Source organism: Bactrocera oleae, chromosome 2, assembly GCF_042242935.1.
Source record: "Bactrocera oleae isolate idBacOlea1 chromosome 2, idBacOlea1, whole genome shotgun sequence".
Classification (NCBI taxonomy): domain Eukaryota; kingdom Metazoa; phylum Arthropoda; class Insecta; order Diptera; family Tephritidae; genus Bactrocera; species Bactrocera oleae.
In genome coordinates, this window is record NC_091536.1 from 94,857,931 (window position 1) to 94,874,210 (window position 16,280).

The 16,280-nt window shown below is 32.5% G+C and overlaps 2 protein-coding genes across 5 annotated transcripts; both read left to right on the forward strand.

Annotated features, from left to right (window-relative positions):
- The first annotated feature begins 1,254 nt into the window (after window positions 1-1,254).
- On the forward strand, window positions 1,255-6,954 carry m-cup (ankyrin repeat protein mann-cup). Its single transcript, XM_014236901.3, has 9 exons — window positions 1,255-1,490; window positions 1,567-1,865; window positions 2,637-2,959; window positions 3,075-3,255; window positions 3,331-3,506; window positions 4,087-4,182; window positions 4,286-5,040; window positions 5,116-5,241; window positions 6,610-6,954. The coding sequence occupies exons 2-9, from the start codon at window positions 1,651-1,653 to the stop codon at window positions 6,832-6,834; spliced, it is 2,097 nt and encodes a 698-aa protein (XP_014092376.1). The 5' UTR covers window positions 1,255-1,490; window positions 1,567-1,650; the 3' UTR covers window positions 6,835-6,954.
- Window positions 6,955-8,471: 1,517 nt separating this feature from the next.
- knk (protein Skeletor knk) lies at window positions 8,472-14,909 on the forward strand. Of its 4 annotated transcripts, none has more exons than XM_014236904.3 (10): window positions 8,488-8,548; window positions 8,972-9,166; window positions 11,989-12,062; window positions 12,143-12,291; window positions 12,363-12,710; window positions 12,794-13,211; window positions 13,273-13,408; window positions 13,478-13,700; window positions 13,779-13,935; window positions 14,023-14,909. In XM_014236904.3, the coding sequence occupies exons 2-10, from the start codon at window positions 8,992-8,994 to the stop codon at window positions 14,518-14,520; spliced, it is 2,178 nt and encodes a 725-aa protein (XP_014092379.2). In that variant the 5' UTR covers window positions 8,488-8,548; window positions 8,972-8,991; the 3' UTR covers window positions 14,521-14,909. The 4 variants fall into 4 exon arrangements, with proteins under 4 accessions (XP_069962160.1, XP_014092379.2, XP_036213008.2 ...); XM_036357115.2 differs by having other exon boundaries at window positions 8,504-8,545; XM_070106059.1 differs by having other exon boundaries at window positions 8,472-9,166.
- Window positions 14,910-16,280: the final 1,371 nt, after the last annotated feature.

Consider the following 16,280-nt stretch of genomic DNA (forward strand, 5'->3'; position numbering starts at 1 on the left):
TTAAGATTAATTTTAATTAATTAATTTAAGATTAATTTTTCAGAAAAACATTATTATAATCGAGAAATATTGTTGATTTTTCACATAGTATCGAATTATTGACTTGAATTATTAATATTTAAAAATTATTAAGAAAATAAATCATAGTAACTTGGAGGAATTTATTGACATTGAAAAAAATAATTTTTTGTTAGGTTAGAAATTGTCTATTTTACGTGGATGCGCTTGATAATTCATATGGGATTAAATATCTAATTTTATGTGTTGTTCTCAAATATATATTTATATGAACTTCATCAATAATTATTGAATATTTAATAAATACAAATCGCACATGCCCATGCATATAATACATAAATTATAACGTACCTTGCACACACGTTTTCGTCAGATGTTCCGGCAATATTATCTACACCCCTTTTTGCCATAAATATTTCGAAATACTTTTAGTTCACTTTAGCCAGTATAATGATAAAAAAAATTATAACTTCACAATTACAATGTTAATTATTGATATTTATAACAAAAATAGCAATATAAATACATCGACACTGATAGAAACAAACAAGCCCAATAACATATAGTATATAGGTATAGTCGCCTATACAGCATACCCTATGTACGTCTCAATACACTCACAGCTAAATTAGAAAGTTGCGCACTAAAGGTGCGCACCAAAAACGTGACACTTTTTCGTTAGTTTAGTTGGTTTTACCCCTCGGACTTTTCTCATACCGGGCGCCTTATATATGAAAATCGATTCTTAAGGAGTAAACTCCAAAAAATAATTGTTTCCGTAACAATTAATTGTTGTTGTAACACTTTTTTTTGCAAATAGTTAGTTGTGAATAAAATATGGATACTGTTTTCACTCGCTAAGCTCAGAGTGATTTCGCCTTGTTTTACAAAAGAATATTAAATAAGTTTGAAATCAATAAATAGACTATGATCTTTAAAATAAGATTTTATTAAACATAGCTTTAAAATCTCAGAAGTTTGAACTAAAATCTCGCTGAAACAATATAATTCACACAATTATGTTTGTTTTGAATTTCAATTGTCAAAATTTTACTTTCCATTTGGCAAAACAGAGGTAAACTTTTTTCAACTCACAACAGCGAAAAATGTTACCGGTTGGCAATCAGGCGAACAAATAAATAGTTGTAGCAACCCTGTATTTGGAATTTATTTTATATGGCATCCGTGACAGCCTTTACCTGGTGGCATCCTTCTACATATTTGTAATGAATAAAGTTTGCTGGTAGCACTAAGTTTGCTTGTATTCATTGTGAGACAAAAGCAAAACAAATGATTTTTTCTCTCAAACAATTTAACAGTTCTATTTTTATTTACACGATAAATTTAAAAGTATTGAAGTGAGTTTTGCAACCTAAACATAAAAAGTGCGCAATAGTTTGAATGCAAACATTAGCCAATAGAAGCATAAAATTTCAAGTTTAAGTAAGGCAAAGGAAAATAATAAAAAGAAGGTAAATTGTAAATTTTCTTGAAGGAAAAGTGGAAAAAAATATAGATATGTTTTGTTAATTCTGGATGTGAAAACAGAAATTACGCCAACGATAACTTATACCAAAAAAATAGGAGTTAGTTAAAGACCAAACAGCTGGAGGCCAAAAACTAGGCGCAGTAATGAGTGGTGGTAGTGCGAATTCGGAACGCGCCACCACGGGACAAAATTCAACGACTGATGGAAATACTGTGGACCGAGTTAATGGATGGCTTTCGTTTATTGTACCCAGCATGCAGAGGAAGATCACTAAACTAAATTATGATTTAATAGAGGAATGCAAACGGTGTAAAGAAGACTCGAATTTATCTAAAAGTATACGCGATGAACTGGAAAGGTACGTAAATATGACATTAATTAATAATCAATACTGAAGTAAAATTAATAAACAATACCAATACTTTCATTAACTGCTGTTTAATATTTGGGTGTGATGCAATCTTACGGTTTGCTGTGCATTAATTGAATTAAATAACCATTTTGTGTTTTCAGAGCCCTGAAAACATTTAATATATGCATATATACCTGCTACATAGGTGCATGGTACATATACATATTATGTATATGCACGTGTTCCTCATTGCCATAAAATACTGTTGTTTCGATATTTAAAAATGCAAATTATAATTGTGCGTTATTTTATTAAAAAAAAAAAAAACATTATAATACTGTAAATTATGGTACCTGCGTGAAATACCAGTAATTCATTGAGAATGATATTGGAGGTGAAATTCATGAAGTTCGCGTTTCTTTACATATATTTTCCTTTCATCCTTTTTGAAATATTTATATATAAGAAAGTTTTAATTTCAAAATATTTTTTATATATACTTATACTCTGAACAGGGTAAATTAAGTTTGCCATGAAGTTTGTAACACCTAGAAGAAACGCCGGAGACCCTCTAAAGTCCATATCCATCTGTCTGTCCGTTCGTCTGCCTGTCTGTACATACCGAACATAACGGGCGCCATACAAACTGAACGATCAATATCATGTCCTTGTATGTAAAACTTTTTTGACAAGATATCTTCACGAAATTCGGCTCGATTTGTTGTTTAAGAGAACGGTATAAGAAAATGTACATTTGTTTTTTGTATTTATTTTTAGCTATTGCCGTGACATACGTCGGGAAGTCGTTAAGAAAGCGCGAAATGGTTGCGCTCCTCTCTTTATCGCCTGCAAACGGGGTTGTGTGCCTATTGCGGAATACTTGGTCACTGTATGTGAGGCCGATATTGAACAGCGCGGCTTGTATGAGGTACCTGAAGATCATACCTTTCATTACGTTACACCGCTTTGGTGCGCTGTAGTGTCTGGAAAACTGCCGATGGTAAAATATTTAATACGCATTGGCTGTGATATAAATGCAACTTCAGATTCAGGTTCAACACCGGTGCGCAGCGCCTGCTTTATGACACATGTCGAAATCGGTAGGTGTACTGTCACTGTTGCTTTAGAAATATTTGTTAGCGTAATATGAAAAACTTATTTACAGAGTTTAATTAATTTGAATCAACTGTTAAAATAATACTTATAATATTACAGTACAATATTTGGTTGAAGCTGGTGCCGACATCCAAAAACCCAACATTAATGGTGGCACATGTTTGATCAATTCCGTGCAATCACCACAATTATGTTTATATTTATTGAAAAAAGGCGCTGATGTCAACGCCAAAGATATACAAGAGAAGACTGCCCTACATTATGCCATACAGGAACATAGGTTTGTAAAGTCGAATTTTTATTTTTTCCTTTTACAAGATTTTTTTTTATTTTTTTATTTAAATAAAATAAACAGATTAGAAACTACAAAGTTATTATTGGAGCATGGAGCCGATCCATATGTGAAAAGTCGCTACGGTGATGATGCCATGCGAACGGCTTGCATTAAAGGAGCAAGTCAAATTTTCGATTATTTGAAAACACACTTAGAGTACTCATCTGAACGCTTGGCCGAGGCTCACGAACTGATCGGTAAGTGAAAGTATTTTTGGTATCAGTGTTGGTAAGTTTTTAATACGCATTTTGGGATTAAAAATTTAACATTTAATTGTTAATGTAAAATGTTTGGGATAAAAATTGAAAAATTGTTTTTTTCAATTTGTGAACAAAAATTGATGCTTTAATTTTTAAACCCAAACATCATGAATTGAAATTTGAGAAATTAGTTTTTAATTTATAAAATAGAGTAACAAATAAAAAAAATATTTTTCATATTAAAAGCTGGAATGGAAAGGGGTAAAATATGAAAGATTTACATATTTATAAGGGAAGCACTAAAATTAAAAGTAATTGAATATACATACTTAACTAAGACAAAAATAGCCAACTAGACCTTGTTGATATTTTATTAAAAAAATATGCCTTCTTTTTCAAAAGATAATCCAAATAGTGGAACACGCAGTACGCAAACGCCAAAAAATGTGAATTCTAAAAAAAATATACCTTTTTAAAATTTGTGATTAATTTTTTTTTAATCCCGTATTTGGGATTAAAGTTATTCTCTTCCCTTTTTAGGGAATATTTCTTGATTGATTTTTTTTTATCATTTTAGGCTCTACATATTTGGACGAACATAATGAAACTAGAGTGGCGATACTTCATTGGCGATTGGCACATCATATTCGCGCTTCACATACCCCCTACCTTCGTAAGTATGCGCCGTCATTAAAGAGACTTTCCTTGTATCATAAAAATAAAAAAAAACATTTGATTTAATAAAATTTGAATTATCTTCATAATGTTGTGTGTAGAAAAACTACCAAGGGTGCCACTTCGGCCAGCCTATGGTAATGCTATTGAATTTACAACACTTGAAGAGCTCGACAATATTGCCATCGATGTGGATGCAATGCGTATTCAAAGTTTATTGATATGTGAGCGCATACTTGGTTTAACGCACAAAGACATGCTCTTTCGTTTAACATTTCGTGGTGCATCATATGCGGACTCCCTGCAACTACAACGCTGTATCGATTTGTGGCGTCTGTTGTTAGAAGTGCGTGTTACGCATTTCTCTATACTACATTTCGATACGTGTTATGCCGCCCAAACATTAGTACGTCTAATGATCGATTTGCATGAACGTTATTTGCGGAATGTGGAGCTGGAGCACCGCGAAGTGGATATACGTGAATTTTTCGGTGAAGAATTTGAAGATGACGTGGGCAAAGATGAGCATTTGCCAGTTTTCGAAGATGTAATTGGCGTTTTTCGCCTACTAAGTGGTACGGTAGCAGAGGCACAACAGCTGTTGCAGATTCGGCCAGTTTATCGTAAACAGCAAGAGAATTTCGATCGCATATTAAAATGCATAGCGCATTTGATTTACCTATTATTAGGTACTTCGGATACAGCTGACAAAAGAAAGGATGTATACTATGCTGTTTACGATTTGGTGCATACGAGGGTGCGTAGCGCATGTACTTACGATACGTTGCTACATTTGTGCGTTTCACGATTGAATGTCATAAAGAGCGGTTACTTAAGCGATGAGAACCACTTAAACGTAAGTGTATGATTATTATAATTGAAATCGAAATATGTTAAATACTTATGTATATAAATTTTTGCTCTTATGTAGATTGTATTTCCCAACGATATGGTTGTTAAACTATTACTCGATTGTGGTATGAATGTGAATGCTAAAAACGAGGCCAAATCAACGGCATTACATGTTGCTGTACAACCATATAATTATAGTAATAGAGTGAGTAAAACGAAAATTTTCTTATTTTCTACTGCCTTTGAAAACGGTAAAAAATTAAAAAAAATCATGGTAGGTTGAAATCCACTGGAAAAGAAATAAAATAAAAAAAATGACAGAAAAATAATTTACGTGCGATCTGAGGTAGGTAAGAGGAGAGGGGCGTGTTTGAATTTGTAAGGGTTAAGAAGGGTTCATCTCGATTTCCGGCAAATCTACGAGTCCCATAGAAAAAAGTGATATGCCGTAGTGGTAGGTAATGAAAAGATCTACAACATTATTATATTAACACCCTTTTCACATATCCTCAAAATATATGTGAAAAATTAAATAACCCAGCTTTTGGGCTTTTTTATCTTGTAAAAAAAGTTTTTTCTTTCACGAAATTTGGTGAAAACTTACCTTCTTATGTCCCAAACACACTGTATTTTTTATATTTATTTTAATATTCTGTACAGGGTATATTAAGTTTGTTACGATGTTTGCAACACCCAAAAAGAACCGTCGGGAACCCCATAGAATATATATCTGAATGATGAGCTGAGTTGATTTGGCCGTCTGTCTGTCTGTCTGTATATACGCGAAAGGGACTATGCTTTTGAGATATCGATCTGAATATTTGTACATGCCCTTTTCTCCACAAGAAGCTGTCCATTGGCCAAAACGCCGAGACTGGACCACTATAGCATATAGCTGCCATACAAACTGAACGATCGGAATCAAGTGCTTGAATGGAAACATTTTCATTTGACAAGATATCTGCACGAAATTAGACATGTATTATTGCTCAAAGCAACGGGTACTCTCTCAAGATATTGTTTTAATCGGATCACAATAGCATATATTTGACGAGATATTTCTACGAAATTTAGTATATTTTATTTTCTAAGTCAACGCTACAATACCTGAAGAATTTCTAGTATGGAAACTTCGTTATTTGTGAAGGGTATTACAGCTTCGGTGCAACCGAAGTTAACGTTTTTTTCTAGTTTGACTTAAAATCGAATGAAACCCTAATTTTGAATTGAAAATTCTCATGTCATAATATCTGCTTTTTTAAAAAAGTCGGTGGGCTTTTTCTTTATAATAATTCGATTTTCAGAAAAAGTAAAAAAAGACGCCATCAAACGATTCAAGCCTTCATTTTTACCGGAAATCGAGGTAAATCGTTTTTAATTTTTAAGTTCAACCACGCCTCTCCCCTTCCCCTTCCCGCCATAAGGTCGCCTGTAAATTTTTTCCATTTAATTTGTGTTATTTTCTTTTTCCATGGATTTCATCCTACTATGATTTTTTTGCTTTCAAAAATTATTTACACTAATCTATTAACTTACATTTAAAATAATTTTTTCCATTGCCTTTTCACTTTAGATAATACATTTATTATTGGAAAGGGGTGCGGATTTAGATCAGCCGAATAAATCAGACGAGCGCCCGTTTAACTTAATCGCCGGCAATCCTATCAATACAATACCGTTAATCAATTATATGAATCTCAGGTGTATGGCTGCAACTGTAATAAGTAAATATAAAATTCCTTACCGCAATCAATTACCGAAATTGCTCGAGAAATTTGTCAGACAACATGAACCTTAAAAAAATACGTAAATGTCAATAGTAAATGTTTGAATGCAAAATTTTTTTCAAACGTAATTTATATATCTACATAATATCATGAAAAAATTACATTAATAAAGCATAAATGCGCATATGTTATATACAGACTTCATATACTTCAATAATATGCAAATATAAGTGACTAAATTGGAAAAAAAAAATTAAAGAGTGCATGCTAAACCACACCGTCAGTGTTCGAAAACAATAAGCTCTTAGCCTGACTAGTTTAACGAAGTTTGAAAGGCCGTTTTGTCACGCATTTTTGTACTCATTCATTTGCTGATATTTTACTTTTTACAGTTTATTTTTAATCTGCTCATCCACAATAAATTATACCAATACAAAATATTCAACAGCGCGCACGCATAGATAAGTGTGCAACTTTGAATTGCAATCAACTACTAAAACTAAACACATAGTCATAAATAATAATTTAAATAAGATGAACACGCAATGTTATATTCCTAAATTATCATGAAATGAATTTCCCTTAAGTTGTAAATGAAAAATTTTAAAACCAAATAGTGTAGGCGTAAAGTAGTGGAGTTTCGCTACTGTAGTATATACATACATACTTACATATGATAATTCGAGTTCGAATTTCTAAAATACTTATAACAAAACCATTTATTTACAATTATCTGTTGAGTTCAACGATAGAACTTAGCATACGAATAATATTGAAAAAAATCTGTTATTTTATACACAACATATATATATACATACATATAAATATGTATACGAGTATATGTTTGATATTTGACTCTCATGAGCTTATAAGAAATACTTACACATATAGTGTAAAAAATACTGCATTACATAATTAAATACATACATGCATATACACAGTATCTTGAATATACAATACTATAAATAAAAATACATACATACGTACAACATAATATATCTTTTAATATATATACTAAATACATACATACGAGTACATATACATTTATAAACTATAAATAAATATTAATATTGATGAATAAAAATGATTGAAGGAGGTTTTTTTGGCAGTTGTAAATGTTGCAGGTTGTTAACACCAAGCAGAAACTTGAAATTTTCATAAGATTTATGTGATTTTAAATGCTAATTTTGTGTGCTGCGCGGAGTTTTAATTAAAATTCAATTTTTATGTTATTTATATAGACAAAACGTTAACTTTAGTTGCACCAAACCTATAATACCCCTCACAAATATTAAAACATTTCTTACAGGAACTTGATTTTAATTGATCAATTTGTATGACAGCTATATGTTAAAGTTATCCGTTAACGGTGGTTACGTTAAATGAGCAGCTTCTTGAAGACGAGAAGAACGTGTGCAAAATTTCAGATCTATAACTCAAAAACTGATGGACTTGTTACAAACATCGTGACAAACTTAATATACCCTGTTCACGGTATAAAAAAAATAATAATACTTATTCGAAACCGTGAGCTTAACATCCTTTTACTTTTAATTGAGCACGCCGCTTACTTATCGAACGCGCGCATTTATGGATTTGTTGAGTAGACTGTAGCGTTTTTCTTAAACGTATTTTATTATGAAAGCTCTCACCAAACCTACGCTCAGCGACTTCTTGCACTCAACTGGTTGAAGTGAAAAAGCCCAAATATTGGACAATCAGTCGTTGCGGAAACATTGACGAGGTTGTGAGTCAAAAACATTGTCGCTGATACGGAAAACAGTGGTGAAATCTACATACAAAAGCATTTTTTTTTTACTAAACACTGCGTACATATACATATATACGCATACGTATGTATGGTGTCAAGCAGTGCGCATGCGTCGCTGACATTGCTACATTATATTGGTTTTGGGCGCTGTTGAGCGGCTAGGCGTTCGTGTGTACAGCGGCAATGTTTGAGTGTTGGTGTTGGCGTCGACCATAGCGTACGTTTTATTGCTTTGCGTTTGCTTCGTTAATCGCTCATGCAGTTCATACATACATGCATATGCGTATTTATGTGAAAGTGAATCATAGCTTCAAAGTATGTGTGGTTAAAAAATTCAATTAATTTAATTTTCCTTTATTATTTTTTTTGCGAGTAAAACGCAATTGTTAAAAAAAAAAATATATATATATATACATATTTAAACGAAAATCATTAAGCGGTTTGCTACGACGGTGATATGTGTTCGTTGGCAGCGCGCAAAAGCGGAAATTGTGACGACTGCAAGGCTGTGCGGCCACGCAGTCATAAAAATTGCAGTGACAAAGCGAAAAATTGTCGCGGAAATTTGCAATTAAATGAGAAAATTGGGCTGACAATCCTACTGCTGGCAGCGTGCTTACTGCACTGCAATCGTAAGTATACAAAAACAAAAGTAATACAAAGTAGCAAAAAATAGCAAAACATACTATAAAAAGTGGATTAAAATAAATCAGCAGAGATGTGTAAGTGTGTGGGTGCGTGTCTGCATGTGCATGATTCTTGGCCTTTATTTTTTATTTGCTAGTGTTTATTTAATTTTCGCTAGAGTTAGTGTCTAAGCTGCTAAGAAAGTGTGGTAACTGTAACAATAGCGAAATTCCAACTCACTTTCAAAGCAAAACCTGTGGAACTGGTGGCGTGGAACGAATAAGTTGTTCGATAGAAGAAGTATGTACATACATGTGGTAGGTAGATATGTGAACAATGTAAAGAAAAACAAAACTGTTTAAGTTGTTTACTTGCAAACTGCATTGAAAAGTAATGTAAATAAGTGGCGTTATATAATATTTATATTATATTAAGTAATTCGTATTTTAGAACAAAGGGAAAAATACATACAAACACACACAGCATATTTTTCTGCATGTAAATACATATAAAATTATACATACATCAAAAGCTAGAAGTAAATAAATGCAAAGCATTTCTTACGCTTTAATCGTGGTATGTATTTCCGTGAGCACTTTGTAAGTTTGTGTCTTAACTCTTTTCATTTCAAAAGCATTACTTGAGAGCCGGTGGTGTGTGTAATTTCGTATGAGCATTTCTCCAATATTTAAATGAGACCAAAGCATGCCATATACAGCGAATGTTATGTATGTTTTGTGTATTTTTTCAAAAAAAAAAAAAATAATAAAAATAAAACAGCTATGAGTCATGCTAAAGAATGGTATATTTTGTGTATTTGTGTGGTGTTCTAACAAAGGCCGCTCAACTTGCTTGTTTTTTCACTTTCATACAGTCTGTGTTAAAACTATGTGACTTAAATCAACGAGCATATGATTTTACTTCGAAATAGGTGTAAATATTTTAATTAAATCAATATTTTCGCACATATTGTAATGATTTTCAAACCTCAAACACGGTTGCTAGTTATCAATAAAAAAAAATGTATAATTTAATATAATATTAAATTATTTTGATATTGTAAAACCTTAATTAAAAGTATTTTTCAAACTTTTAATTACAAATACTGAATTGAAAAAAAAAAATTGATTCGAAATAGCGGATTGAAAAAGAAAATTAAGGTCAAGTATATAATTAATAAATTAAAAAAAAAAATGTTTGTGAATTTATATTTTCTCGCGCTTACTTCGTGTTCTACCAGTTTGAGCTAGAGCTCGCACAGAGCCATTAGGTTCAATACTCTAGAGTAGTGGTCGGCAAATTTATATTTCAGCAATTTTTATATTCTTGTTAATTATGGTTTTGGAATAAAATATTAAACTTTAAAAATTAATGCAAAAATTTGTAATCAAATAATTTGCAACCATGACACAATTATGGTATTTTATGACTAAATTATGGGTTTCGTAATTGTATTCCTTAACTAAGCCTGTCATAGAATTATCGTGCTAAGTAAATAATCATTTATTTGAATCCTTATTTCTCTTTTGCTGCGAGTGCTAGTGGCTAATAACCATTTACTTCAATTAAGGTATGAAAGCATAAAAATGCTGTTTTTTCTAGAGCAGACAAAGTTATGACTCAGTTATCCAATAGTGATTCTATCATAAATGGTTCCCCAAGCATGTAATTCAGCAATATTGAAGAGATGTCTTGGCTTCTAAAGAAATATATGATGAAAATGGAGACGTGGCAGTTCAATTAGGCATCCAATCCAGTAAAATAACAATTAAGGCACACACTTAGTGTGAAATTTGTTTACAAACAATTTAATTTTAATTTTACATATTTCAATAAGTTATACTTTTAGAAATAACAAGATAAAATTTTAAATCGATATCTTAACTAGTTTTTTAGTGACAGCCTTCCATTGTGTAGCCGCTTAGTTCAATCAGCTCCATCAGTTTATCTTTAAGCACGGACAATATCATCTAGTATGGAATTATTTTTAAGGTTTTAAGCGTCTCCGAAGATCGCCTGTAAATTATTATTATTACTTACCGAGCCAAACAGGGTTAGGTTCTCGAAATAACAGCCCTTGGCCGGATAAAGTCTGCATCAATTCCGGTATCGTAAAACTGGCTGTCGTGGGAATCACCTCTTTGCATGTTCAATGAAACCAACTCACTTAACCCCACTCTTCCTATGGTCCGTACCCGTTGAAACAGCTCGTTTCCTGGGCCTACCGTTAAGTGAATTCGATGACAAATAACTTATTATTCTGCCGCAAGCAGGGTCTGGATAATCGTTACAACCAAAACAACATCGCGTGTAACTCTAAAAATATTTAATTTTTTCTTCAAAAAGTTTACTGTGTATTCTTAAAATATGCATAAATATGTTCTTATCATTTTAAAATAATTAAGACAGTTTTTTTTTATTGTCAAAAATCGTTTTTTTAGGCTTTCGATCACTTGGTAAACAAACCACGATTTCTAAACTATTTATTTCGCTGCTATTTTTTACTATTCGTACTTAATAATCTTGAACGGCAGACAATTTCCGAAACAAAAACAAATACATTCTGATACCGAAAAACTACACTCAAAATGGTGACCCCAGCTGTAGGTTCTTAGTCTTTAATTAACATTTTGAATGAGAAGAAGTTTGGTGGCCGATTTTAACGAATGATATCCAGAGCGATGGTTTTAGTATTATTTTGAATACTTACAAAAAGTTGCCTACATTTTGGATGATATTGGAAATAGAACTATTTTTTTTAATACATAAAAATACATAAGTATTAGAAAGATGTGTATATTATTTGTACAAATTATTAAATTTTCAGTGGCCATTGAAGATGAAGAGGATGGTCCATACCGTGGGAAATATTTGGGGAAAATTAATTCATATCATCACCAGGTGAGTAAAATGGAAATAAAAACGCTTCCCCTAAATGTATAGTTAAATTTCATGAAAATTATTCACATTAACATTTTTAGGTATCAGGTGATGTGTATGCCGTTAATGAGTACACTTTTCTCATAATCGGTTTCAATTACGACGGCAATGGCGCGGATACATTCTTTTGGGCAGGCGCTTCCAATCGTCCCGGTCCACAGGGTTTCATTGTGCCAGATGAATATGGCAAGTATGTATTATTTTAATCAATAAGCATAAACAGTGTTTCAATTTAATTAATTTCTTATTAATTATTTGTAGAACTAACATACTAGATCGTTATCATAACAAAGATTTCACGCTATCACTGCCCGATCGAAAGAAAATAACTGAAATCAAATGGTTAGCCGTGTACGATCTGAACAATCAGAACAATTTCGGAGATGTTTATATACCGGAAGAATTCGAACCGCCACGTGCACAAGCCGGCGGCACTTTCTCTCGCCGCAGTCACAATGTCAGCAGCAGCGCTCTCGAGATGCTCGACTCGAAGACGATACGCATTAAAGATTTCACCTACGATGGACTGGGTAAGCGTACATTCTTTTGGACCGGCGTGGGTGCACAACCGTCTAGTCGCGGCAGCAAGATACCCGACGAAATGGGATAGTAAGTGTTTGTGGTAAAATGTGCTATTACATAATAGATGAAATGCTCATGAAACTTTTATATATTGTACATATATTATGCAGCTTGGATCCGATACGGAAATATGAGAAAGAGACTATTACATTAGAGTTACCCGGTGATAAGACGATTTTTGACATCGATTGGATTAGCATATACGACTTAGCTGATAATGAGAATTTTGGACATATTTTAATAGCCGACAATCTGAATGTACCGCCATCGTTAGTGAAGATAACGCCCTATGAATTTTCGCTGCCAAATTGTCGGCAATTGCATAAGAATTTGCAGGTCTCTTGGGAGGTATTTGGCCCACAAATAACATTACAGCTATCCGGTCAGGTGGAAAAGAATGATTACATGTCCTTTGGTATATCCGGTTCAGAGACATCAAGTCAAATGATTGGCGCCGATGTGGTTGTAGCATATATCGATGATATACGCGGCTACTCAGTGGACTACAATATTACTTCTTTGGCGCCGGTAATTTAGTAATGTAGTAATACAATAATACAAAATTGTATTCAATAATTTGATATTTTAGTGCGTTCAAGTGTTGGGACAAAATAAGGGTGTTTGTCGTGATGATGTAGTCGGTGGTTTGGACAGTTTTCAGCTCAATACTTATAGCCGTAAGGACGGTATAAATACAATTACTTTTCGGCGGACTCTGATCTCATGTGAGTAATTTGAATTATTATATTTTTTGTCTAGAATTACAAGATTTTTAACTAACAATTTATTATTAGCGGATTCGGGTGATAAAGAAATACGTCTGGACAAAAGTAATTATGTGGTGTGGGCCTTAGGAGAATTGGATTCTAATTCAGAGCCGGCATTTCATTTTGTATATCCAAAAAGTGATATACTCATCGATTTCAATACAACAGAGCCGATAAATGATTGCTTTAGCTTTACAAAGGCACCCGAGGCACCAATCCAAATATGGGATCGTGTGCGCTTACATGATCCGTGAGTACGACATTGTAACCGTGTAGAATATCTAGCGTCACAAAAACATATGTTGATATTTGCTTTGTATGCTTTCAGCACTTTGCGTACTTTTAATGCATATCTTGGACCGTCGGGAGGTCTGCGTGGCTACCAAGGTATTACTGGACATGTGTCTAGTGGCCTTGCTTGGTACATTAACGGATATATGACGCCTGAGTTGTATTTGAAGCGTGGTCTTACATACGCTTTTAAGGTATATTCACTTTTAAAATAATTTATTATAAAGTGAAGAATATATTTGTGTGGTACATATGTATATAATAATTCTCATTTTCAACAGGTACGTGGTGGCAATAATCCACATTCGCCAGAACATTATCATCCAATGGTTATAACTGATGAACCTCATGGCGGCTTCGATCGCCTTAGCGACGCAAAACAAAGTGAAATCCGTGTACTTGCCGGCGTGGAATTCACACGACGCGGTCGCCCCAAACCAACTGCAGCCGGTCCATTATGTCTCTCCAAATATCCGCTCAGCTATGATCGTCGTTTGGATGATAATTTTCCTAGTTTCAAGAAATTCAATCGTTCACTCATAAGTATTTGCCCTAATGAAGATCCCGCAATTTTGGAAATCACGCCGAATATTACATGGCCCGATACTGTGTACTATAATAGTTTCACACATGCCAACATGGGTTGGAAAATTCATATTGTTGACAGTTTTACGAATTTACGAAATGGGGCACTTCAAAATGCCGTTATGCTGCCCGCTCATTTGGGACTGATATTATTGTGTTTAAAAATTTGCATAAAATTAATACGTGATCAGTAGAAGAGAAGCACATATATGCTCCTGCGCTTCTTGTGAGAAACTCAGAAAAGTGCAAATTTTAAACGAGTAAATTAAATGCCTTTTCACACTAAATAACTGACTGATTTCAATTATTCAATGTATTTCATAATTTCATTCATTATGCATAAATATAGATAGCGACATACATATGTATATGTACAGATTTGCGTGATTATAAAAGCATATTTCTATGTACATATGTATGTATGTTTATGCTTACATACCAATCCGATAGTCACATTAACTTTGTATAAATACTTGAACAATTTCGCAGGGTCTTATTGTAAAAGTCACAATGTATTGTAGTTTAGCGCATTTCGATGTAAATAAATGAACTGTTGATAACTATATACATATATAGAAAGATACATTTTTTCGTTTTGACAATAAATAACGGTAATTGTTTAATTTATGAAAAATACACTGTTGAAAATAGAAGTGACTTACCGGAAAATATATTACACAGAAGGTATGTAAAAGCTCAAATGACTGCATTCGCAATTCTCGCTGATTTAGGAATTTGCACATTTCACATTTATGCTCATTACTCAATAATTTATTAAACCTTTCATTTTCATAATATCACTATAATATATTATTATACGGTATTATTTTATGCGATAAATTCATTCAACATAACTTTATTGCTACAAATTTAATAGTTATTTTATTCCTTGAAAATCAAGCCATCTTTTTTACTGCTTCGGCGTATTTTAACTTGTTTGCAATAGCGGAATGTAATGAAAATACAATATTATAGGGCGCGATCCAAGTGAGAAAACTTACAATATTTATTAATTTATAATTTTTTTGAACGCTATCAAATCTGTTTCTAGTTAGTTTCAACTGCTTTCAGCTGCCGCGATTGGAAATTTTAGCATCAACCATTTCGTTTTTTACTCGCCCAATAACCACTTCATACTTAATTTGCATTTACACACAAATTGAACACTTAATTAATTATATTAATACCATTTATTGCAAATACGATATTTGGAGCATTAAATTAAACTAGCAAATATTTTTTTCCTTACAATTTAACACCGATACAAGACAAAATTTCACGATGTTCTTAACTACCACTTTTAAATTGCCGGATTAACTCGTTGATAATAGCGGAAACTCACGAAAAGCATATTGGTTACAGATACAGGGTTGCACATATATTATATATACGTATATTCATTATTACAATTGTTTCAACGTTGATCTCTTTGTTTCAAATTAATTAGTTTCAATATTATATTTAGGCGTCACAAAAGGTAGTTAGGAACCAACTTATAACACATGAAGTATATACATTATTTATTTTTGGAGAAAAATATAATAATCAATAGGAGTTAATTTAAAATAAAATGAAGTTTAACTATTTTTCTTACATTTCTAAACATAAATATTTTTTTGGTAATAGTAAGATAAAATACAATATTTAACGCGGTTAGCAGTTTAATAGAAATTGTCCATAAATGAAAAAATTGTCGTTCAGAAAAGTTATCCCGAGAAAGCAAAGTAAATAGTAACGAGTAGTAACAGTGCGAGTGTTGCAGGTGATTAATAAAAATATTGAATGAAAACGTGAATAGCGACTATGGTCAAGTGAACACACTTTCGATATTGTGGAATTGGTTAGGAGTCAATTTGCAATATACAGAATATATGTAGGTACACTAATATGATAATTTCACTCTAAAAATTCAAATTTAATGTGGGCTTCGTTTTTTCTTGTTTTATTCAGTTTA

What these genes read in the sequence shown, in the direction of transcription:
- m-cup (XM_014236901.3), top strand. Translation starts at nt 1,651, where the DNA reads ATGAGTGGTGGTAGTGCGAATTCGGAACGCGCCACCACGGGACAAAAT. An exon ending in ATACGCGATGAACTGGAAAG is followed by an intron (nt 1,866 to 2,636) that starts GTACGTAAATAT and finishes ATTTATTTTTAG; the next exon opens with CTATTGCCGTGACATACGTC. An exon ending in TTCACATACCCCCTACCTTC is followed by an intron (nt 4,183 to 4,285) that starts GTAAGTATGCGC and finishes TGTTGTGTGTAG; the next exon opens with AAAAACTACCAAGGGTGCCA.
- knk (XM_070106059.1), top strand. Translation starts at nt 8,992, where the DNA reads ATGTGTTCGTTGGCAGCGCGCAAAAGCGGAAATTGTGACGACTGCAAG. An exon ending in ATATTACTTCTTTGGCGCCG is followed by an intron (nt 13,212 to 13,272) that starts GTAATTTAGTAA and finishes TTGATATTTTAG; the next exon opens with TGCGTTCAAGTGTTGGGACA. An exon ending in TCGGCGGACTCTGATCTCAT is followed by an intron (nt 13,409 to 13,477) that starts GTGAGTAATTTG and finishes ATTTATTATTAG; the next exon opens with CGGATTCGGGTGATAAAGAA.